General features: G+C 53.2%; 1 protein-coding gene across 2 annotated transcripts; it reads right to left on the bottom strand.

The window, feature by feature from the left end:
- Positions 1-5,265: 5,265 nt before the first annotated feature.
- On the bottom strand, positions 5,266-19,327 carry LOC119102632 (serine incorporator 3). Of its 2 annotated transcripts, XM_037226083.1 has the most exons (11): positions 19,151-19,327; positions 15,937-16,101; positions 15,156-15,331; positions 14,899-14,960; positions 14,509-14,618; positions 13,199-13,502; positions 12,317-12,458; positions 11,296-11,372; positions 9,540-9,578; positions 8,306-8,447; positions 5,266-6,191 (listed from the first exon to the last, which is right to left on the bottom strand). In XM_037226083.1, exons 1-11 carry the CDS (start codon positions 19,184-19,186, stop codon positions 6,053-6,055), a joined length of 1,392 nt encoding a protein of 463 aa, XP_037081978.1. In that variant the 5' UTR covers positions 19,187-19,327; the 3' UTR covers positions 5,266-6,052. The 2 variants fall into 2 exon arrangements, with proteins under 2 accessions (XP_037081978.1, XP_037081979.1); XM_037226084.1 differs by lacking the exon at positions 9,540-9,578 and having other exon boundaries at positions 19,151-19,186.
- Positions 19,328-23,533: the final 4,206 nt, after the last annotated feature.

The following is a 23,533-nucleotide window of genomic DNA, read 5'->3' as shown; positions in this document are numbered from 1 at the left end:
GCGGGGATCCAGGCTCCGATCGGTGGGTCCCGGGCTCTGATCGGCGGGATCCAGGCTCCGATCGGTGGGTCCCGGGCTCTGATCGGCGGGAGCCAGGCTCCGATCGGTGGGTCCCGGGCTCTGATCGGCGGGAGCCAGGCTCCGTTCGGTGGGTCCCGGGCTCTGATCGGTGGGAGCCAGGCTCCGATCGGTGGGTCCCGGGCTCTGATCGGCGGGAGCCAGGCTCCGATCGGTGGGTCCCGGGCTCTGATCGGCGGGAGCCAGGCTCCGATTCGGTGGGGTCCCGGGCTCTGAATCGGTCGGGAGCCAGGCTCCGATCGTTGGGTCCCGGGCTCTGATCGGTGGGAGCCAGGCTCCGATCGGTGGGTCCCGGGCTCTGATCGGCGGGAGTCAGGCTCCGATCGTTAGGTCCCGGGCTCTAATCGGTGGGAGCCAGGCTCCGATCGGTGGCTCCCAGGCTTGACGGCCAACTCCGATGGCTGCAGCAGACCGTCTTCTCCAGTCCGTGCTTCAGAGTTTGCCGTTCATTCACGCCATGGTCATCACCACCAAACGCAGTCTCGTGATAGAGCGGATGTCCCTAAGGGCCCGCGCTATGGCGGGACCGCACATGGTCAAGGCATTTGGCACAGCTTTAAATCCGGCATGGAAACTAAATCAGCACAGCAGCGACAACAGGTACTGGTGCCCCTTGAAACGGTCGCAGGTCGAACAAGAACCACGTTGCAAATACCTTCCTCTCCTTTCAAGGGGAAGCAGCTATAGTTCATCTGCTGAAGGGACGCGGCGCAGAGCGAACGGTTGACCAATGCCATGTTTTCGCCGCGAGCGCCAAACATGACGTTTGCAACTAGCGTGCAATCGCCTCTAGCAGTTGCTGGACGCTTTGGGTGCCTTTTGAGCGGAGTAAAATTCCAGTCAGCTAAAGTATCCAGTCTTCAGATCAGAAGTACTCGGTACTTCAGTTACTCTGGCATCTGTTTTGGGGTGCGCGCCTTTGATGCACCTGCGCATACTAGAAGGCGCATCCGTGCTGCTGGTGCGGGAGATAGCAGCGTACACCACACTCCGTCAGTCTATCAACAACATAGTTAACGCTGCATGACTACGTGACCGCATATAGGAATACCGCATGTGACGATATGCTGTGCTGTGTTATCTGTTGCATGCAGTGGAAAACTTCAATTACCATGATCTTGTTTTCTTGTACGAAGTATTTTTCTAAGCACGCAAAGCGCCACGTGCATTAGAGCGATAGATATGCTAGCGGTGTGCAACTTTGCAATTTTTGACCCGTGATGCTGTGAGCAAGTTATCAAAACTTCACTTGAAGGTTCTGTGCATATTACGGCTTACGTGCTTAAGTAATTCCAACTACCGCCATGCGGCATGTACATATTTTGTACGTGTGTTTTCCAAGGGCAAGACTGTCAAACTAATGCGCGCGTGCAATGATACCCTGGTATGATAACCTGGACAAGTGATGAGAAGGAGCATAATTTCTGCCCGCCGTGTGGTTTTGAGACTGAAATGCAGCAGCGCGCTGTCTGAGTCCCTTCAGTAATAATTCTGGACATCACATGAGGATGCGCGTCAATGTTTGCATAAGCGCTGCAGCGGCGCGTTTGCTCTGAGCTCTCTTCTTGAGCTCTCCTCCTGTCCACAATTCCCCGTGACTAACGCTAAGCGCAGGCGGAAGAGCGCCGCCAGCCGTCTCCCCGCCTGCGAGTCGGCATGGTATGTCCGCCTCCGTGTGGGCGCAGCGATGCCGCTCCTGCGTGCGGCGTGCCTCTGCGCCGAGTGATGTCAGCGGCGCCTGTCACCAGGAGCTACCGTGGCGGTCCGACAGATCGCGCTCGCGTCACTGTTGCCGTCCCGCGGCCGTCCGCGGCCAGTCCCCCCCCCCCCCCCCCCCCCCCCCGGTGCACTGTCGCTACCACAACCTCGCCGAATGCCCCAGCCTACCGCTGACGAGAGTCGTCTTTCTGTGTCGGGGCGCACCCGCGGGGCTTTGGGGCCTCTGAGCGTCCTGCAGTGTTCAGCGCACCCGCGGGGCTTTGGGGCCTCTGAGCGTCCTGCTGTGTTCAGCGCACCCACGGGGCTTTGGGGCCTCTGAGCGTCCTGCTGTGTTCGGCGCGCCCACGGGGCTTTGGGGCCTCTGAGCATTCTGCTGTCTCCAGCCAAAGGGTATTCGGGGCCTTTGAGTGTGCTGCTATGTCCGGCGCGTCCGCGTGGGTTCGGGACCTCGGAGCGTGCTGCTGTGCCCAGCCCGCGGGTGTTCTGAGCCTCTGAGCGTTCTACTATGTTCGGCGCGACCGCGAGGTTCGGGGTATTTGAGCGCTTCGCTGTGTCTGGCGCGCCGCAGGGGTTTGGGGCCTCTGGGCGCTCTGCTATTCCCGACCCACGGGTGTTTGGGGCCTCTGTGTGGGCTGTTGCGCCCGGACCGCGGGTGTTCGGGGCTTCTGAGTGCACTGTCATGCCAAACCCGCAGGTGTGCAGGGACTCTCGAGTGTGCTGCTGAGCCAGGCCCACAGGTGTGCAGGGACTCTCGAGTGTGCTGCCGAGCCAGGCCCGTGGGTGTTTAGGGACTCTCGAGTGTGCTGCTGAGCCAGGCCCCTGGGTGTTTAGGGCCTCTTGAGTGTGCTGCTGAGCCAGGCCCGTGGGTGTTTAAGGCCTCTTGAGTGTGCTGCCGAGCCAGGCCCGTGGGTGTTTAGGGCCTCTTGAGTGTGCTGCTGCGCCTCAAAGCTGACCGCTGCCGAGAGCTGCGCTCCGCTCGAGGTTCTACCGCGTTAAGGGATGTGGGGAAGGGGTCCAGACCGACACTGACTCCAGCGGCTCTGCTGCGTTAAGGGATGTGGGGAAGGGGTCCAGACCGACACTGGCTCCAGCGGCTCTGCTGCGTTACGGGATGTGGGGATGGGGTCCAGACCGACACCGACTCCAGCGGCTCTGCTGCGTCACGGGATGTGGGGATGGGGTCCAGACCGACACTGACTCCAGCGGCTCTGCTGCGTTACGGGATGTGGGGATGGGGTCCAGACCGACACTGACTCCAGCGGCTCTGCTGCGTCACGGTCACGGGATGTGGGGAGGGGTCCAGAACCGACACCGACTCCAGCGGCTCTGCTGCGTCACGGGATGTGGGGAGGGGGTCCAGACCGACACTGACTCCAGCGGCTCTGCTGCATCACGGGATGTGGGGAGGGGGTCCAGATCGACACTGACTCCAGCGGCCCCGCTAGCGTCACGGGATGTGGGGAGGGGGGTCCAGATCGACGCTGGACTCCAGCAGCCCCGCTACGTCACGGGATGTGGGAGGGGGTCCAGACCGACACCGACTCCAGCGGCTCTGCTGCGTCACGGGATGTGGGGAGGGGGGTCCAGACCGACACCGACTCCAGCGGCTCTGCTGCGTCACGGGATGTGGGGAGGGGGTCCAGATCGACGCTGACTCCAGCAGCCCCGCTACGTCACGGGATGTGGGGAGGGGGTCCAGATCGACACTGACTCCAGCGGCTCTGCTGCGTCACGGGATGTGGGGAGGGGGTCCAGATCGACACTGACTCCAGCGGCCCCGCTACGTCACGGGATGTGGGGAGGGGGTCCAGATCGACGCTGACTCCAGCAGCCCCGCTACGTCACGGGATGTGGGGAGGGGGTCCAGACCGACACTGACTCCAGCGGCTCTGCTGCGTCACGGGATGTGGGGAGGGGGTCCAGATCGACACTGACTCCAGCGGCCCCACTACGTCACGGGATGTGGGGAGGGGGGTCCAGACCGACACTGACTCCAGCGGCTCTGCTGCGTCACGGTCACGGGATGTGGGGATGGGGTCCAGACCGACACTGACTCCAGCGGCTCTGCTGCGTTAAGGGACGTGGGGAGGGGGTCCAGATCGACACTGACTCCAGCGGCCCCGCTACGTCACGGGATGTGGGGAGGGGGTCCAGATCGACACCGACTCCAGCGGCCCCGCGACGATGGCGACCCTGCGTATTGGAGCGCGACCTGGGTCTTGCGGGAAGGTAGTGTGTGCGTTTAACGCTCCTACTGTGTTGTGCCCAACTGTGCCTATATCTTGGCTTGTCAGAGTCAACGTGGCCTTAACTGTGAAATCATCGACGGCTTTTGTTGAGTGCTACATTGCTCGCTTTATGACATTTCTTCACTTTTTTACCATTTCAGCAAACTATTTACATCCAAAGCGAGCTTTCTACCAAATGACTTGCTATTCGTGTCATATGAAACATGAGTGTTGTGAATTGTGTGCCTAAGACCCCGTCGTACTTCACGCAATATAGAAGTGGCGGGAAAACGTTGCTATGTCCTCTAAAACTCTGTCCAATATATTCTACTGTAATCTGAATTAGTCACCAAAACAGGAACACTACGCCGATAAAACAGAGATGAATGATACTTTAAGCCAGGGTAGATGTCACAGCTAATCTATAAGGGAAATCGACTTACCAATAAGCTTCGCGAACCTGTTGCCTCACGTATCGCGCGGATGCGAATGGACGCCGCAAAACATCAATCGTTGTGGTTCACTTCACAGTGCCCAACAGCCACCCGTTCACCACTGCTGACAGAGCCCGTCCTGCAACATTTACACTCATCACTGTGATCAGATAGGTCACATCTGGAAGCAACGTAACCGCATGGTCAACGGCCTAGTTGTTCCGCCCTACAGAACTCGCGCGCAGCGTTCACCTGCCACTTGTTACGAGTCCCTGCCCGTGACATGCGTCCGTGGGACAATCACAGCGTCCACCCACCACACTTGTCTGCCTCACTCTTCCGGCACATAAAAGTTACACGGCCTCATTTTGGCATTATGCAAGCATTCTGTAGATCCAACCGTGACTTGCAAGGGAACAGTCGCTAGCTTCAGGTCAAAAAGTCAGTTCAGCTTTAAGAGAAACAGGGGTGCTGGCGCACCCGGCTTGCAGTCGGTCGTGCACCTGATGCGTGGTGTCGATTCTCCGAGACTGCCCGAGCCCTGCCTCGCTATGGTCTCGTCACAGCCGAGCGAGCGTATCAATCACGGAGACCATACTACTTCGGTGATAATGAGGTAACTCTAAGCATCTACGGTAATGACCACCTGGTCTCCACCAGTGGATTAAAACGAAAGCATTACAACAGCTCAGCATTCATCCAAAACCTTTCGAGCAATTTCATACTTGTTGGTCTACCGTTTTGTAGACAACTTCAGACAGGATCGCGTCGGAAGGGCACAACCGGAGCAATCGAGAAACGCCGTCCTGCATTTTAAAATATATTCGCTTGAGTGGGCTGTTTACATTAAAACGGTCATCACAAAATGAGTGCAGTGCACGCTTCTCAATCATCATACGACAATAGTTCCAGAAAAAAGACGGAAGCCGCCTCCGATCCCATCGAGATACGGGCTACTACCGTCCTGACAACGCGCTAAGCATACGACACCGGCATCTCAAAGGGCCAAAGACAGAAAGACCAAAACTAAACTACCCAGCGCATCGAGGCAGCTGCAGTGCTCTGTCTGCCTCCTACACCTATATATAGATACTGGCGTATAACGCAAGGCGCTCTCAAAGTGACGCTCTCCATCGTTCGACGTCGCTCCGTCTACAAGTGTACCACCGCATATATATATATATATATATATATATATATATATATATATATGTATATGTTTAACTTATCACAGAGACTGACAGACGAGGGATACCACCCAGATCTAGTGACTAGCAGACGGGTCCGGGCTGCGGAGCGGGCCCCAAGCTCCGGCAGCCAGCCGGGCGCGTACTACCTCCGCAGGCCAGCCCTCGTGGGCCCCGCGCGCACCAGCCACACCTGACCGCGGAACGGGAGGGGAAAGGGGGGGGGGCGACTCGCCGCCACCCCGGACGACGCGGAAGCGCCGCGCACATCGACACGCACGCACATCGAGACGGCGAGAGCGGCCTCCGAAGAACTGCGGATGCAACGCCAAATCAAACGGGTTTCTTCTGCAGTGCACTGCGACCGCCAACGGCCAGTCGCAACACCAGCTGTCGGGCGGGCGGCTCAGTTGAACTCGCGGTTGGTGAGGATGAGCGGCGCCACCAGCGACCAGGCGTACAAGGCCAGGCAGAGCCATGAGGACACAATCTTCACCCACATGGAGGCCGAGTTGTTGGAGATGGAGCGCAGGTCCGAGTTCGGGCTGCCGGAGGCGGATGTGTCAGCTGAATAGGTAGCCACGCCAGCATTCAATATTTTCGGTCGAAACACAGAACAGCACAGGTCCTACCCGGATGATTCCCGTCAATCAGCTTTAAAACAGCAAGAATAGCTCCGTGCATGAGCTATATATATATATATATATATATATATATATATATATATATATATATATATATATATATATATAGTGTGTGTTATACAGCTCACATGTGTCGCAAATATTCTGCCCCAAACCCGTGCTTGTAGACATGCGACATGATCACGACATCCAACGGCCGCCACGCGCCGGCATGTCCAGCGCGGCAATGCCCAGCTGGCGCCACTCGTCTCCTGTCCTCCGACTCCATGAGTTCGCGCCCGGTGAGCACAAGCGATGCTGTCGTGTCGGCCGTCGCCGCTCGGCTCGTGTCAATAGGCCGCCGGCTGGCTAGCAGCGGTCCGGGGCTTCGATCGCGCCCGACCGGCTTCAGTCGCAGCCTTGGAGTCTGGCCTTGGACGCTGAGCCCGTCTGGCCAGGGGCGTCTGCTCCGACGCGACGCAATCATGGCGTGGTCAGCCATCACGCGGCGGCTACGACGAGGCTTGGTGGGCGCATCGCGGCACCTCACGGGCGTCCCTACTCAGGCGTCAAGAACCGCGACATAGCTGGAAGTCCAGCTCTACAAGAGTCAGGAACAGCTACCGGCTACACTCGACTGCGTGTATGTTTACAAAACGCCTGGACCTGCGCCCGCAGATCCAAGCGGGGTTTTCCTGGTGAACCCAACACAGCCGAACATACCAAACGGCCGCTGTCTACGAGCGACAGTGCGGGGACGGGACACCCTGGGCCGCGGTGTGTGACGTGCCTCACAGCGGCGGCCAAAACAGGCCGGCCAGCCTCAGCTGGTGCTCGTGACCGTCAGTACAGTGATGGGACGGTCCAGCCCGAGGTACAGGCCCGTAGCACAGAGCGCAGTGGCAGCCCAGCCAGGCCACAGCTGTGGGGAGGCTAGGCAGGTAGTGCTCGGAGTGCGACCGCCTGCGACGATGGCGCAGCGCGAGTGCGTCTGCACGCGTCCACCTCAACCTACCTGGAGACCGCACTGTGTCACATGAAAAGCACGTGCAAATGTCACGAGGCGTCACGTCCAAACAGCCCGTCACCATCGCGTGCGTGACGGACGAAAGGCGGACGAGGAAGCCCCATCAGCTTAGCGAGGTGGCGGGGGTGAGCTAGGCCAGGGCCGCGGATAGAAGAGTGACTTGACGATCGAGGTCGCAAAATGCATTCGCGCAATGCTCTCAGTGTGGTGCGTATTACACGTGCGAATGTCGTTGGCGGACTGGTCCCAACGCATTGCGGACACGACACATCGCATGCTCGGTGCTTATCAACGCCCCGCAACGAACTTCCAGAATTGTGAAAAGCGCTCAGACAAAAGTACTAAGTCGATCGACCCCCACTCCCAGGAATTAAACCCTGCATTATTGACGCTTGCCCGGGCGCGCCAAGCCCAGCTCATCCCGCAAAAGGGTTGTGAACACCAGCACAGGTCACTGAGGTGCCAATAACGGTACGGGCCTCGGGCCCCCCGACTGGCCGACTCCTAGCAGAGTGGGCCATGCAGTACGGCAGCCGCTTCCGGATCACAGGGCAAAACTGTCTTCATCAAACCTCAGCCCCGTCTCCGGACGTTTTGTCACCTCCGATTCGGAGTTGATATTCAAACCAGCGATCGGAGAAATCAAAGTCATTTTGCCAGCGGTGTAGCGGCGGTCCAGTCGCTTCACTAGTCCAAACCGCGCCCTCTTGCTTGTCGTGACTTGCGGTGGCTTATGCCGCTTGGCGTGGTGTTTTGAACTCTTAGGACTCGGAATGGTATCCCCTACCACCTTTCCAGCTGATGCCCGCTACAAATTCTTTACCCATCCTCCCCGGACCAATTTCGAGGGAGCTGGCGGATCGGCCCACGAGACGACGTCACGTGACCGGCGCCGTTCGCATCCCCCAGCCGGATATACACGAGGACCAGCTGGTGAGCGTCAGCACGACGGCCCACGAGACCACGCCATGTGACCGACGCCGTCTCCATCCCCCGGCCGGATACTTACGAGTACCAGCTGGTGAGCGTCATCATGACGTAGAGCGTGGCCAAGGCGAACATCAGGTGGAAGAAGGACCAGCTGTAGGCTACCGTATCCTCCTCGTTGTCCCAGACCTTGGCGGTCTCGGCGTCGCTCGCAGTACCGCCACCTGAAGACATATCGTCCACATTCAGACTACGCGGTCACACAACAGATGGCGAGCTACGTGACAGGTCACGTGATGCCCTAAACGTAAAAATACAGCTACAGTTACTTACCGTCAGCAAGCGACATCGATGCACACACCATAAACTAAAGAAGTCCTGTCCGCATTGTTTTGAACACCGAAAGCGCACACAAAAGAACAAATACATGCACTTCGAGGCCAATGACCCGACCAACATAAGGCCCATACAAAGTAAACATAAGCAAGATAGCGTTCCATACATGTCTTTCGTCCGAATGGTCACTCCGAACGAAAAAAGTGCAAGAAGAGGGAGCCGAATCGTTCAGCGCTTTCATTTGCATGACAATGGCAGGAAGCAAACAAACGCGATTTTGACGAGCGAGCGAGCGAGAGCGAGAGCGAGAGCGAGAGCGAGAGCGAGAGCGAGAGCGAGAGCGAGAGCGAGAGCGAGAGCGAGAGCGAGAGCGAGAGCGAGAGCGAGAGCGAGAGCGAGAGCGAGAGCGAGAGCGAGAGCGAGAGCGAGAGCGAGAGCGAGGGAGGGAGGGAGGGAGAGAGAGAGAGAGAGAGAGAGAGAGAGAGAGAGAGAGAGAGAGAGAGAGAGAGAGAGAGAGAGAGAGAGAGAGAGAGAGAGAGAGAGAGAGAGAGAGAGAGAGAGAGAGAGAGAGAGAGAGAGAGAGAGAGAGAGAGAGAGAGAGCACAGTGATGATGACGCTCACGGAGCGGATGTAAGGGCAGCGACTTAGTCCCGACGGTAACATTCTGCACCTCCATGAGTCCACGGGACGCCATGAACGTAGCGAACACCAGGACCCTCACGACAGACGTGTCCTTGCTACTGTATACACTACTTGAGAATATTTCGTATAGTCCACGCCCGCTTTCGGCAATATTGGGAAAAGAATAAAGGAGCCCGGATATGGGGCAGGAGGAAGTCTGGTAGCATACCAGTTCGGATGAGATTTCACAAAAACCGGCCACAGTGTGGTCCCTTCACAAAAAATCGAACGAGGGCTAATTCTTCAGGCCTGCGTTTGTTTCGCACGCAGAGATTTGTTAGTAGAGTGGCATGCTTACCTTCCGCATCGACCAGGGTGCTGGCATCACTCGGATTGGCTAAAACATAGACGCCAGTTACCAGTCGATACCGATAGGTGTTATAGAGCAAATAGTAGCCAGTTTCGCAGGGCAGAAACATCATTTAAAACATGACCGATCTTTTATTTTCGATCAGCATACCTTTTTCGACCATAACCCGCCCAAAAATTGATGTCAATGTGCAGCTATCGTCACAAGGTAGTCGCAATGTTGTCAATCGCAGCTACGTAATAAATTGCGATAGAGTGTGCTATGATGATGTTTCATGATGGATGAAACTAGCTACTGATGGCTCTAAAAGCGATAGAGAACACGTACCACGGATAAAAGAGCTGAAAACTAACAGCGAGTTGACACATCCTCGCGCGAAGCGGATGGCGGTTCATCCCAGTGAGCACGAGATGAATGAACGGAACTCGCCCGGCAGGCATCCCATGACAGAATGTACCAGCGCGTGTAACTGCTACTGTGCAGTTGCAACAGTACTGTGTAGCTACTGTGTAGCAAAGTTAAGACCTACGAACTGATAGGCTTGCCAAAAAATCGCGGGACGAGGATATGGCTTAAAGGCTCAGAGGTGCCGTCGATCAAGGGGAAGGTGCCACCCTCGGTTCGCGCACGGCAGCTCTCAGCCGGCCAGTAAAGGCTCAGAGGGGCCGTCGATCAAGGGGAAGATGTTTCCCTCGGTTCGCGCACGGCAACTCCCAGCCGGTCCGTAAAGGCTCAGAGGGGCTGTCGATCAAGGGGAAGGTGCCACCCACGGCCCGCCAATAGCACCTCCAAGCCGGCCGGTTTCGCAGCCCGTTATAGGAGAATGATGAAGTACTGGCACCAACAACCGCGAACCGAGCAGCAGATGAAAGTCACACATGGAATGGAATGTACATTATTGTCTACTTAAGGATGCGTTGAATAATACGCTACCAAGAAGCCGTCAGCGACCGCCCGAATAAGACGTATGCGGCATACATATACCAGGACTTAACGCAGTCACCAAAGCTCCGTAATATCGTGAAATCAGCCAATAGTTTCGACAGCAGCGGACGCTCGGCACAAAACATCCATCTGTTTTCTACCATACAATGGATTAACAACACGTTACGCTGGCACACTAGACGTATGTTAAGCTTCACTCACCACACAACCCCAGCCATTCGGGTCGACTCTACAGAATCACAGCAACACCACGGCGCCGACCATCCAGGCCGGCGTGGCTCCGCCGTCCACCCACGCGCAACCGCGGCCCGCCCAGAAACCGGCACTCACTGGGACAACCCAGGGCACGGCAGCCAGCCAAGGCGGAGTACATTCACATCAAGCGGACCTGTCGCTTGAATTATGATGCGCTGCGTGATGAATGGGCAATGCTAAGGTTTCGGAGCCATGGATCGCGATGTAAAATGTTACCGACCGTGTCGCACAATCATGAGCGTCGACACACATCCCGCTGACGTGCAACTACAGCGACACAAGCTGACGTGTTAACTGCTCGAGCGGTGCGCGGCGTCGGCAGCCGTGCGTAGCACCATTGCTGATTGCTGTATGAGCGTCTGTCTCTGTGTTTGTGCATGTGTGACGAGCTGTCGTGCACTACACCTGAGATGCAAGCAAAGAGGACGGGACAGCCGAGCGAGGGTGGTGAGAGTCGTCGTCCGTACGTCAGCCGGGCGACAGGAGCGTAAAGGGGGAGGGGAGGGGAGGGGAGGGGAGGGGAGGGGGGGGGGGCGGTACTCACCCATGGTTTTGGTGTCCTCCTTCAGCAGCAGCTTGTCGGAACCGGTCAGCTTGGCGTGCTGGGACGAGCTGGCCGTGCTGCAGCACGAGAGGAGACGGTACCAGACGGCTGACCATACCGGGAGGGCGACGGCGGCCATGGCAGCCCAAGCAGCCCCCTCCCCAGCGGAGGCGATCTCAGACGGCTGACCACACCGGGAGGGTGGCGGTGACCGGTGACCACGGCAGCCCGAGCAGCCCCCTCCCCAGCGGAGGCGATCTCAGACGGCTGACCACACTGGGAGGGTGGCGGTGACCACGGCAGCCCGAGCAGCCCCCTCCCCAGCGGAGGTGGCCTCAGACGGCTGACCATACCGGGAGGGCGGCGGCGGCCACGGCAGCCCGAGCAGCCCCCTCCCCAGCGGAGGCGATCTCAGACGGGTGACCACACCGGGCGGACGGCGGTGACCACGGCAGCCCGAGCAGCCCCCTCCCCTAGCACCATCATCAGGCGCAGTGGAGCACGTTGCATCATGCCCAGAACAGGCGCCCACTTGGTACGTGACCGGCGCATGCTTCCACTAGATCATGCATGCCCCATACATGTGAAGGCTAGCGCATCACTTGTGTGCCATTAGCTTTACGATGCACTCAGTTGCTACAGCTATGTGGCGTCGCCTGCCTCTCGCTCTGGCAGGAAAGACGGGCACCACGGGAAGTCAAACCCCATACCTCTGGCTTTACAGACGCCCAGTGGTTAACGCAGACACGTTGACCACTTCACTAACCGCACCCCCTAGCCCATCACTTGAATGCTAGCTACTGGATTTGGCACGGTTCGCGAGAATGAACAGAGAGGATGACAGACGAACATATTGGGGACATAGCCGAGCAGAGCGTGCCAGAGCGCGGCACAGCCAAACAGCGCGGAGGAGACGGGACACAGCTGAGCAAGCTGCGAACAGCGCCCAACGACACTTCACTGAACAGCAGAGACTGCAGGGAGGGGAGAGAAGGGAGGGGGGGGGGGCAACAGCACGTACCGCACGCTGGAGTACAGCACGCAGACGAACCAGATGATCAGACCGACGATGGCCTCGGCGTCGATGCCGGGCGGCTGGTGCCCGGGTGGCGTCGGCCGGCCGCCCGGGATCAGGGCGCCGAAGTTGGGCTTGCAGCTAGCGTCTGCGGGGACAGCGGGGGCTCAGAGCGGCGTCACACGGGCAGGGCTTGCAGCTGGTGTCTGCGGCGACAGCGGGGGCTCAGAGCGGCGTCACATGGGCGGAGGAGAGCGCCGCGCTCCAGCGAGGCTGGGGCAGCTACTGAGCCGCATGGAGCGGAGGCTGGCCGCCTGGGAGCTCAACAGCAGAGGAGGCCTAGCACGCCATGGGGGCTGCGTGACGTTTGTGGTATGGTTACGTTACGTTTTGTGGTGGAAAGTTCCGAGTCGCTCATCACATCAACGTGGAAAAATGATGCCCGAATCACACTGACCAAGCTTCACATAGCTGGTGTTATATTTTGATGCTAATTTAATACGCTGCTGCATTAGTGCGCGTGTTATTTCCTGTTCGCCCCTCGCGTGTGTATGTCCTGTTCGTCCCTCGCGTGTCTATGTCCTGTTCGTCCCTCGCGTGTGTTATGTCCTGTTTGCCCCTCGCGTGTGTATGTCCTGTTCGTCCCTCGCGTGTGTATGTCCTGTTTGCCTTTCACCCCAAGGTGGCATAAACGCCGCGAAGCCAACTTCGACGCTGCCGCCTCACGGTGCCAGGTGACGAACAAGCATGCTGTAGTCATTCCACACGCCATCTCACACATGACAAAACGGCACAGGTTTGGAACGACGCCCCATCTCCGGACCGAGCCGAGGGTGGACCAGCCACACCCGAGCCGAGCGCGCGCCTTGCCGTCCGTCCGGCACCTACCGGGCTGGTTGGCCATGGCGCTCCAGGTGAGGTACATGGTGTAGAGGGTGACGGCGGCCGACTGCAGCAGGCCCGAGCGCGGCTGCGACTCCTGCACCTTGGGCAGCACCGACAGCGCCGACACCACCACACACAGGATCAGGTTGAAGCTGATGAAGAACTTGTGTGTGGCGCAGCCGTCCGGGCGCGTGTAGAAGGCGAAGAAGAGACCGACGGCCGTGATGGCCAGCGCGTACTGCAGGAACGTGAAGAAGAGCAGAGCGCAGTACCAGGCCTTCGACTCGCTCTCCTCGTAACGCGACACCTGCCGACGGAGGCGTCGGAAGTCAGCCAGCTGGCTCTCCAGCAGGCGACAGCGCTGAAGTGGGCCCCGGCGACACCGGATGACCAGAGTCCCGGCACGCAGTGGAACAGGATCACTCTGGCGCCAACCCTGTGCGGCTCAGCAGGACCCACATTCGCACGGACATCCTCCCCTGGTATTTCATCATCTGATCTATTGATTTAGTAGAAATGTACCACGAATGATTGCTTTTAAGTTTTCGTTCATGCTCGGCGACCACTGAAACATCTTGTCCGCTGCATGATGACACGCAATGCTTGACGCTTGCCATAGCCATGCGAGCTTATTTCAAGTGATAAGTATTAGTACATCACGTTTCGGTGAAAAATCCAAACACCAATCTATAATTTCAAAAGTATCTACAATCAATAAACAACAAACAAGAAATATCATTTACACTAGCTTACCAAATCGTGAACAAACCTTAGATATATTCAAAGACTCGATGCCTAAGAGTTCAAGAGCACAGACCACGGCCCAACCAACAAAACCCAGCATTAGATAGCGAGCAGCAAAGGAGCCGTGGCGCAGGGACAGACTTCTGTATGAGCTCTAAAATGTGCACTGAATGAAAGGAATAGCATGACTGACAGTCTGTACATCATGGGACCTGAGCGGCATGCATAGTGCAATACTGTAAAGACAATGATGGGCAACGACGATGTTTCAAAGTTTTGCATGACTAAATATCACATGATTTCTACCTAGGTGCTTGTGTTTCCACAATTCAACAACACATAATTGTCTTGCATTACCCACTGATATTCTAAGTTGGCTAGCGTAGCTCCTGGGGCTACCAATGTGATACATGGTACCTGTACTTGGCACCGCAAACATCCATGATATCCCCAGCAGCTGGATTAAAGGCCCGAAATTCATGCTGTCGGACTGTCCTGCTGACCTCACACTGCCAGACTGTCATACTGACATACCAGACTGTCACAGCACGGTCTGGGGGAGCACTGACCCAGCTGTCTGCCCAGGAGTGGGCGAAGTCGATGATCAGCACCAGCTGGATCAGGATGAAGAGGAAGCCGCCAATCATGCCAAAGTACATCCACCAGTTGAGGCTCCCAGCTGCAAACACAGGCATGACACTGACTGATTGGGCCAAGAATTCTGCAGGCTGCTGGTGTTCTCGGCGGAATTATGCCACACAAATAAAAAGACACGGTGTCCAGCCATACAAGATGTCGAACAGTTGTGAACAATTATTAGGGTGGAAGTGTTCCCAAGGCAGTGAAAGCCGCCAAATGGGACGTGAATATCGCAGCCCGCTCTAGCATCGCACAGTGCCCCGTGCCCATTGGAACATCCACTCAGCCAGCTGCAGTGTTCAGATCTCTGTCCCTCTCACCTGGTATGAAGAAGGCTCCAATCATTCCGCCAATCAGCAGCAGGTACTTGATGCCCCAGAATCTGCAGCAAGAACACCCATTTATTACCTGAAAGACCTATCTACTGTCTGTATCTATATAAACAACTGAGACATCCAATGATTCGAAATAACTGCTGGCAGCCAGCATATATTGCCATCAGCTGCTGAACCGACATTACGACAACGCGCTAGGAAATAAAAAACACAAGGACAGAAATTCCCAACAGTGGACGCACCCGTTTTGTACTGCTGCTCGGCCGTCCTTAGAGGATTTGACGTTGATCATCATGAGTGCCATCAGGGCGAAGAAGAGGGTGGCAATGAAGCAGACCCGGTAGACAGCCATGTAGCCGACAGCAGTGCTGCAATCCAGCTTGATGCCGTTGGGAGCGTGATCATTGCAAAAGGGCACCTGTCAACAACGTGCATGGTCTGGTACCACAAGGAAGGTGTCTTCCATGACGAATTATCTGTCGAAACTAAAGCTGGTCAGCATGAGGGTACACAGGCGATCCTGCACCTGTACAGCACAACACATGCAAGCCAGCAGCCAGAATTCCTGACATCAGCAACAACATGAACATTATTTAAACAATGGCTGTTGGTAGTGCAATGCCATGGGCCTACGCAATACAATTATCATCTTGATGAAAGCAGATCCTGGGCTAAATTATGACATAAGGAAGCTGTGTTTAATTTCTTGCAATACAATGCCACATTTTCATAGCGGTATCTGCTGACTCTCCTCCCACCCCGGATTCTAACCCAGACATTGGTTTATTGTTCGTCTTCACGCCACACCACGTTTAGGATCTATGCTAGATTTCCCATGGATAGGGAGTTCATTCCTTGCTTACTGCTCCTACCACCAATTCTGATGTCCTCACACGATTTGCAACGCAAGGACTGAGCATGTGCTGGGCTAGGCCAAAATAGTGTCAAACATGGCAATCCATGACCGTCATATCTGTAACGAAACAAGACACATCGAACAAAGGCTAATATAGCGCGACCAACCTTCTGCATGGTATCCTGGAGGCCGGGAGCCAGCAGGATGCAGGAGAGCACGGTGACGGCCAGCAGCATCAGGGCGTACATGATGCGCGAGCTGGTGGAGTTGGCGCATGATGGGCAGGCGGAGCAGCAGAGGCTGCAGGCTGCTGAGCCGCAGCAGCACGCCAGCTGAAGAACAAGCCAGTGCTGGTGAAAAGCTGTGGACCTGACAGGTGCAGACGTAGAAAACAACAGCACACCACCTATTTCATTTCAGACAAGTGTACAAGATTCTTTACAAAGCTTTCATCATCCCAAGAGCTCAGATGGTGTGAGCGTCTGCCTTCCGATTCGCCCACCCCAATGGGGGAGGGGTCGCTTTAGATGCTCGATTCACCTTAGATGCTCCATTTGCCCTTGACAGGCGTGACCTGTGGCCAGTGGTAGCGGTCGCACTAAAGGTCAGGTGACGTCAGATGGAACGACGGACCATGCCAGGCATTGCAGATGCAAAACTTTCACCCCCAAATTATGCTATCAACCAGAAATTTCATGAACAGGTAATAGGGGTCTGGGCTCACACAACAAGTGCTGCTTAGAATGAGCTTTGATCACAGAAAGCCAGCCATCCAAAGGTTCTGATTTAACAATTTAAAAGGCTGGTGAGCATGGAAGAACACAGGTTGTGTATAAATCAATGTAAGGTGATTAACTCAGCATCATGACAAGGCAACAACTCAATTAGGCAACAATAGTTGACACAGAAGCATGCAAATTAGAGTGAAAATGTTAGCATTGCTTGGTGGTACTTCATCAAATTGGGCAAGCAAAACACTACAAGTTCAGTATATGTAAACTATCTGTCTTTGTCCAAGTTGGATGAATGTAACCTTTCTCTCTTTGAGCACAAGCTATATGGACATCTGGCATGACTTGCCTTGCGCTGGCAGGTCTATAGGAAAATGGTATCCTTCTTAGCAATTTAAAACAAAGATTGGGAAGAGGGATACCAGTGGTGTAGACACTAAGATGTACATCTGGAAAACCAGGGATGTGGGATTCAAAGCCCTGCATTGCCTGCCCTTCCTGCCAAGGTAAGGGGCAGGCAATACCACATAGTCTTGGCACTGAATGTCTCATAAAAGCCCCAATGGCATATTTATGTGCAAAGCAGTAGGCTTAAGAGCTTGCTAAGATCCCATTTGATACAGCACTGAAAGTATTATAAAGGACTGACAAGGTTGCACACACAAAATTTCACAGGGTGTGGACATGTTATCACCCACCAGACTCACTGTGGAATGCAGGAATGGTAGCATGGATGAGAGCTCCAAACTATCATTATGGGGATGATGCCAAAGACAAGATACTGAAGTTGGACAACTTAGCAATCTCATACAATTTGGTATGAACAGTGTGTTAGAACATCTGCCTCGCATAACACCTTCGCAAGCAGAGGTTTGCCCATGTAGCATTCATGCATGAATTTCACTAATTCCATTTTTGAAAATCAGCTGGCTGTGAGTTTGGTAAGATCTGGCCATTCCCATGAAGCAAGATGTCAAGCTATTATCAAATAAAGAAAAACAGTAATTCCAATAATTCATGCCTTTGATCAATGCATGACAAAAACTGAGTACAGTTTGGATGCATGTTGGTGACAATTGATTTACTGGGTGTTCATACATATTCATTGATTGAGTCTCATTGTCCAGGCAATTATGTCATATTCAAGATCAACAACTTCCTAGGTTAATACTTGCATATGAATGGATGAAACATCTTTGTTTAGGCCATTGTGTCACATTCCAGACCAACTTCTTCCTAGTCACATGCCTCCACACTACTGGGTCAGACATCTTTGTTGAGGCCATTATGTCACATTCAAGACCACCTTCTTTCTGGTCAAATACTTGCATACCAATGGGTCAGACAGTCACACCACAGTGGGATTTGTAGATGCTGAATTTGCCCATAGCTGTACAACACTGTTTTCAAAGCCTGTTCTGCTGTGGTTGCCAATATGTAACCCACAGCTAACATAGCATCAGCTCTTGCCATGGCCCAAGCTGGGTGACTAGCTTGTACTAAGAGTACAAGCATTGTGTGACTCCATGTACAAACTGATACTTTTGGTAGCATGATAGTTCATTTCTCCATTAAAAATAAAGATAAAGGGAGTACTCAACTGGTGCAAAGTTTGTACCAATGATGTGTGACCTACTTAACCTGCCTCTCAAAACCAATCAGCTCTTCTTTTCCCAGACTGTTTATTATGCTTAAATGCGAATTTCCTCCGTCAAGCCATAATGTACCCCGGCCTGCAGAGTGTCACTGCAAAACATCTGAAGCGATATGGCTGAAAGTTGGGGCATGTGAGATCACAGACCAGCATGGGGCCGGTTGGGGCATGTGAGAACACAGACCAGCATTGCATACAGGCATCACAGTTATGCTGAAAGAAGTGCTGCAATCAGTCTTTTTCACCAGATTTGGGCCATAGTCCTGTTCCTGCCTACACTCCACATGCTGTGTGGGTCAACAACAGCATAGTCTAATGATAATCTTCACAATAAATGATAAGACAATACAAATACACTACTTTAACATTACATTAAGCCCCAGCATGACAGTATTATAAGAAATTTCTCCACCAACCATGTGGCCCATGAATGAAATAAGCTGCCTAATAGAAGCCAGAAATAACTAACTCAAGTTTTTAAGATTGGGAAGCACTTAATAGAGAGATGAATGACTTATGAGCTTCTTTATGAATAGAAGCTAAGAGAAACATTTGAAACAACTGAGCATTCTAAGTGAGCACCCAGTGAAGATGATTTAAATTACAACAGTACAGCCTGCAATGGTAAGGTAGCAAAGCAAAGAGGGGCCCTCTGGCTTATTGTTGCACTTTGCCTTGTAGCTAAAGGTCTTCATGTGTACAAACCACCAGATATGCAAACCCATAGCCATGCATGTCAGCATATTTTTTCCTATTCTTATAGGAATACATTCCAGCGCCGCCGTACTAATGGTATCTGGCTGCGAGACAAAGGAAATCAATACCAGCTCCAATACTTACACACTGCATTCTACGAAATAAACCCTAAGAGTAAAGGTTTAGAACACAGCATAAACATTGTTGCAGTTCGTTTTATCAGACAACCCTTCACGCAGCCATGGAAATGCAGACAGGCAAAGCTGAACACTTAAAGGTAGGAGTTACGCAGGTACCTACCTGCGAGGCAGTGCATATCCCAAGCACCGCACCCATGTCCTCGTCCTACGGTGGGCAGGGTAACACGAGATGTGGGAAAAACCTGCAAAAACTTAAGTGGTCTCCTTTCACACCCCTCCCGGTCTCCACAACCCCCGCCCTGCCGCAACGCGATGGGCTCGCGCGATGGGATATCAATCGCACCAATGTCAATGGACCAAAACAAACGACCTTGAATGATGACGCATATTAGACAAGGCTTGCCACTGTTTCAGTTGGCGTGAGCTCCACTAGAATTTTACAGCTGATTGATAGAATCTCGAATCCTGTGACCTGAAATAAGCGCCATATATATGTTTTTTTCCTAGAAAGTACCATTTTGTTCCCTTCATTTTTGGTTTAGGTATTTAAATTATTACTAAAAACACTTTTTGTAAGACATATAGGAGAAGTAATACAGAGAGCTATAAATAAATTTACAGGCAAGGATCGGTCAGCTGAAGAAGGAAGCGAAAGGCAGATCAGACAAGATTGCCTCGGGCCTCACGAGTTCAACGAAGGCGCCGGAGTAGTGCTGCGTGGGGCGGGTGGTGAGAGTGGGGGAGACAGTAATCGTACTGTCTGTGGAAAATTGGTAATCTGTGCCGGCCAATACAGGCAGTAGGTGAGGTCAGGCTTGGTTGTAACGGATCCACGTACAACAAACATTTCGTAAGAGTGCAGAGCTGTGCATTTTAGGACTTCTGAAACTAGGTTTCCTTGGGGTCTGAATATGGGGGAGCCTGCCAACAACACGCAAAATATAGCAGACTACTTAGCGCAGCTACTGAAGGATCGAAAGCAGATCACTGCATTCCCGAACGTCTTCCTGCATGTTGAAAGACTACTCGATGAAGGTGGGTTTTTGCATTGTGGGTGTTAGCCTGCGTGCCTAGTGAAGTGTCATTGTTTAATATATAATGTGCATCCATTGGATATACAAGGACGGTAAGGTATTGCATGGAAGACAAAGAAGCAGAAGTTGTACCAAATGCTTTCCAGATAATGTCAGCTGCCCCTTCACCCAGGCCTGTATCTGTCTGCTTATAGTTAGGAAACTCTGTTTTCATTAGCAGACAGGCTGCTTGTGAGATTAATTTGTGGTTTTCAAGCTCTCTGGAAAGCCTCCCACCTCAAAGTTTGGTCAGACAATGGGGAACCAAATAAATTGAATAATAGCCTGGCTAGCAGGGCCTGGGAGGACCATGGTGCTGGCCATGATGGTCCTGGCTGAAGGTTGTTAAGTGCACTTACACAGAAAGTGACCCAAGTGTCTAGGCTTGCATGCACAGGCAAATGACTGAGTCATGAAAATGGCTGAGTTTTTTCTGGCAGGGTCAGAACAAATGTGAGAAAATAACCCCACAATTTTTTTTTGTGCCAGGTGGCATGCATTTGAAAATTAAAAAAACCAAGTAGCCCTCTGGCATATCATGGTCATGGTATACATTGCACCAACATATGCCTACACCCATACCACTAACTGTCCTACTCTGGAAATCTATTAAATCTAGTAGCCCTCTGGCATACTACTGACTACCCTGCTCTGCAAGTCTGTCAACATTGACCTTGTCCCAAATTTGAAGATGGATAGTAAAGTCCCCTTACATCAAGGAAGGAGAGCACAGGAAACTCCCCAACTACTGCTCAGTCATTGTTGCCTTGATCTGCATCATCTGATGCAGTGAAGGCTCAGGGAGTCAGTCTCACATCTGACCATGTTGTGGCATTGTTTCATACCTGATGTGTTGCATTCAAAACAGTTGTATCTACCCTGGAGGACTGGGATCCATGCATTAAGAGCAGATGATCATCAGGCTTATGTGTTTCTATTATCTGTAGTCTTTCAGCTCCATTCTGTACATGCAACATCCCTGGAGAATAATGTCAAGGTGTTGCCAGCCATCTTTAGAACTTTATTCAGCACTTTCTGACCACAAAAGGTATGGTTATGGTCAACAGGTACAAATGGAAGCAAGCTCTCTTTGATGTTAAAGTAGTACTCCATAGGGATCAAACATGGTCCCAACTTGCTTCTCTTCCCAATATTGATAAACAAATCACCTGTGTAATGGTCAGCAACAAACACTACAGGCAACATTAAGTTCTATGGCAAGGTAGCTAACCATTATGCACTGGGTCTGGCATAGTCCTACTAGTAGCCAAGTTCAAGTGGCTTTGGAAAAGCAGAGCAAAAGTGACTGGAGATAAGTACTAATGTGCGTTCCATCCTGATTCATGAATGTGGAGTCCAGGTTGAGCATTGTGTGGAATGGCAAAGTTTACAAAGGAACTGAGGGGTGGCAGGTTGCAGATCCCCAGAAATGTGTCAAAGTCTTCAGGTGACAAGGAAACACATATTTGCATTGCTCATGATATCCAACCCAATGCCCAGCTAATTGGAGAGGAAAGCCAGAACCAGAGGTGTCATTTTATGGTAGTTTTTGTTTGAAGTCCAAGCCAAAATCAAGGAATGGACCAGCTGTTTCAGAAAGTGTCAGAAAATTAAGGTTGTTTCCAAAATAATATAAGTGTTTTCTTAATATCACATTACTAGCCTCAGTTAATAATCCCAGTCACTACCTATGTCACTACTTTCTGTCCATCAAACCAAATGAAAAGAAAGAAAATAATTGAAGGTGAGTTATGTAAGGTAATGTGTATCACAGGCTTCTGCAAAGATGTCCACAACTGACAATGGACATTGATGTCTGCTAAGCTTGTCTTTCAGTAAATTAAGCTGCACCATGGCCGCTTAGTCAGATGAGTGGTAATGAATCATGAATAAGAAAGTGATGAGTGACACAGGCTCTCCTGAAGATATCAACATCTATGTTCTTTCTGTTGATGGCCTGAGTTGTGGAAACTTTGTATTGAATGTTTCAAAAAGTGGTATCTTCTAGTTACTGTATCAACAACTTATTGGTGTTCCAGAATAAACTTCTGTTTAACATGAGCAGCAGTAAACAAGTGGAGGTATGTACCACTTTGTGACACAGTAGAATGATATTGCCCATCTAAAAACTTTCCAAGGCTTCTGCTCCTGTCCATCTAATTTTCAATTCGGACTTTGCGATTTTGTGGAACTCCAAAAACTTGGAATCCAATCGGCACCTTGACTACACACAGCCAAAACGCTCCAGGCATAGGACACTTGGCTTTGGGCCGAACATGAGCCATCTCTAAGAGCGATTTGTCTATTCGAGTTGACGCCGTCTTGACTGGAGACCATTGAGCGAAGTTTGTGCAGCGCGCTTATTCCTCGAACGGCTCCCGATGGCTCGATTGGAAGCGGTTCGACGACGCGTACGACGCGCGCTTGGCTCGCGAAAGACCTGCGGGAGGGAGCGTCGTCCAAATGCAACGTCTCCGCCTGCCCCGTGCAAGTTGAAGAACCTGCACCGCCAACGAGCGTACCCCCGACCCACGTGGTGTGTCGCGATACGATTGGTCAGATTCGCGAAGGCTGATGGTGACGCCGCGGGGGACCGCCTGGGGCTGCGTGACGCGAGACCCGGCGCGACAGACGCGGTCGTCCGCGCAGCCGTGTCGCGAACAGGCTCCCCGAAGGCACCGAGGCCGAGACCCGGCGCGACAGACGCGGTCGTCCGCGCAGCCGTGTCGCGAACAGGCTCCCCGAAGGCACCGAGGCGGACTGGGGCGCTGCTGAGCGCGGCGTCGCCGTCAGCGGTCCCGGCCCTGCTTCTCGTCGCCGGACCGCGCCACTGTCTCCGCCATGTCGACGAGAGCCGGAATTTGTTGTAGTGTTGGAAGTCCAGACATCGGGTTGCTGGAGCACTGGAAGCGACCGAGGCGGCCACGTGGAGTTTCGTGTGACAGCGTTTATCTCACAATGAAGCAGTGATGCATCAGCGATAAAGAGTCCAGCGAATAACTAGATCACTCGATTGTCTGCCCATTTGTTCTGGTTTGTCGTGTGATCGTGAAGAGTAATTGACCACGAAATCATACTGCACACCTTGCCTTGTGATGTAATGACCGTAAGCGATCCATGTTTTAACAGTTGTCGTATATGCCTGTCCGTTTTGTCCATTTATGACGCATATCTTGTACGCCCCGCTTGGAGAGTTGTAGGCGAGTTTTGCGGGGCCATTCAATGTGGAGCTGAATTAGAAACTTTTTTCAGCGCTATGTGGGCATAGGAAGGTTTATGTTTCCTAAGCTCTGCTCCAACAACATTTGTTTATACCCGGCGTTGTATGCACAAAGATGCTGCCAAGTCATTCTCAACAGACATTTGCAGGCGCGGAACTGCGACGTAAAGATTGGCAAACTGCATGGTGGACTCTGAAAGGTTTCCTGATGCGGACTCTAGTCATGAAACCCCAACCATCAAACATCGCC

Source organism: Pollicipes pollicipes, unplaced genomic scaffold (genome assembly GCF_011947565.3).
Source record: "Pollicipes pollicipes isolate AB1234 unplaced genomic scaffold, Ppol_2.1 Scaffold_5724;HRSCAF=6776_pilon_pilon_pilon, whole genome shotgun sequence".
Classification (NCBI taxonomy): Eukaryota; Metazoa; Arthropoda; class Thecostraca; order Pollicipedomorpha; family Pollicipedidae; genus Pollicipes; species Pollicipes pollicipes.
This window is presented reverse-complemented; position numbering and strand designations above follow the sequence as displayed.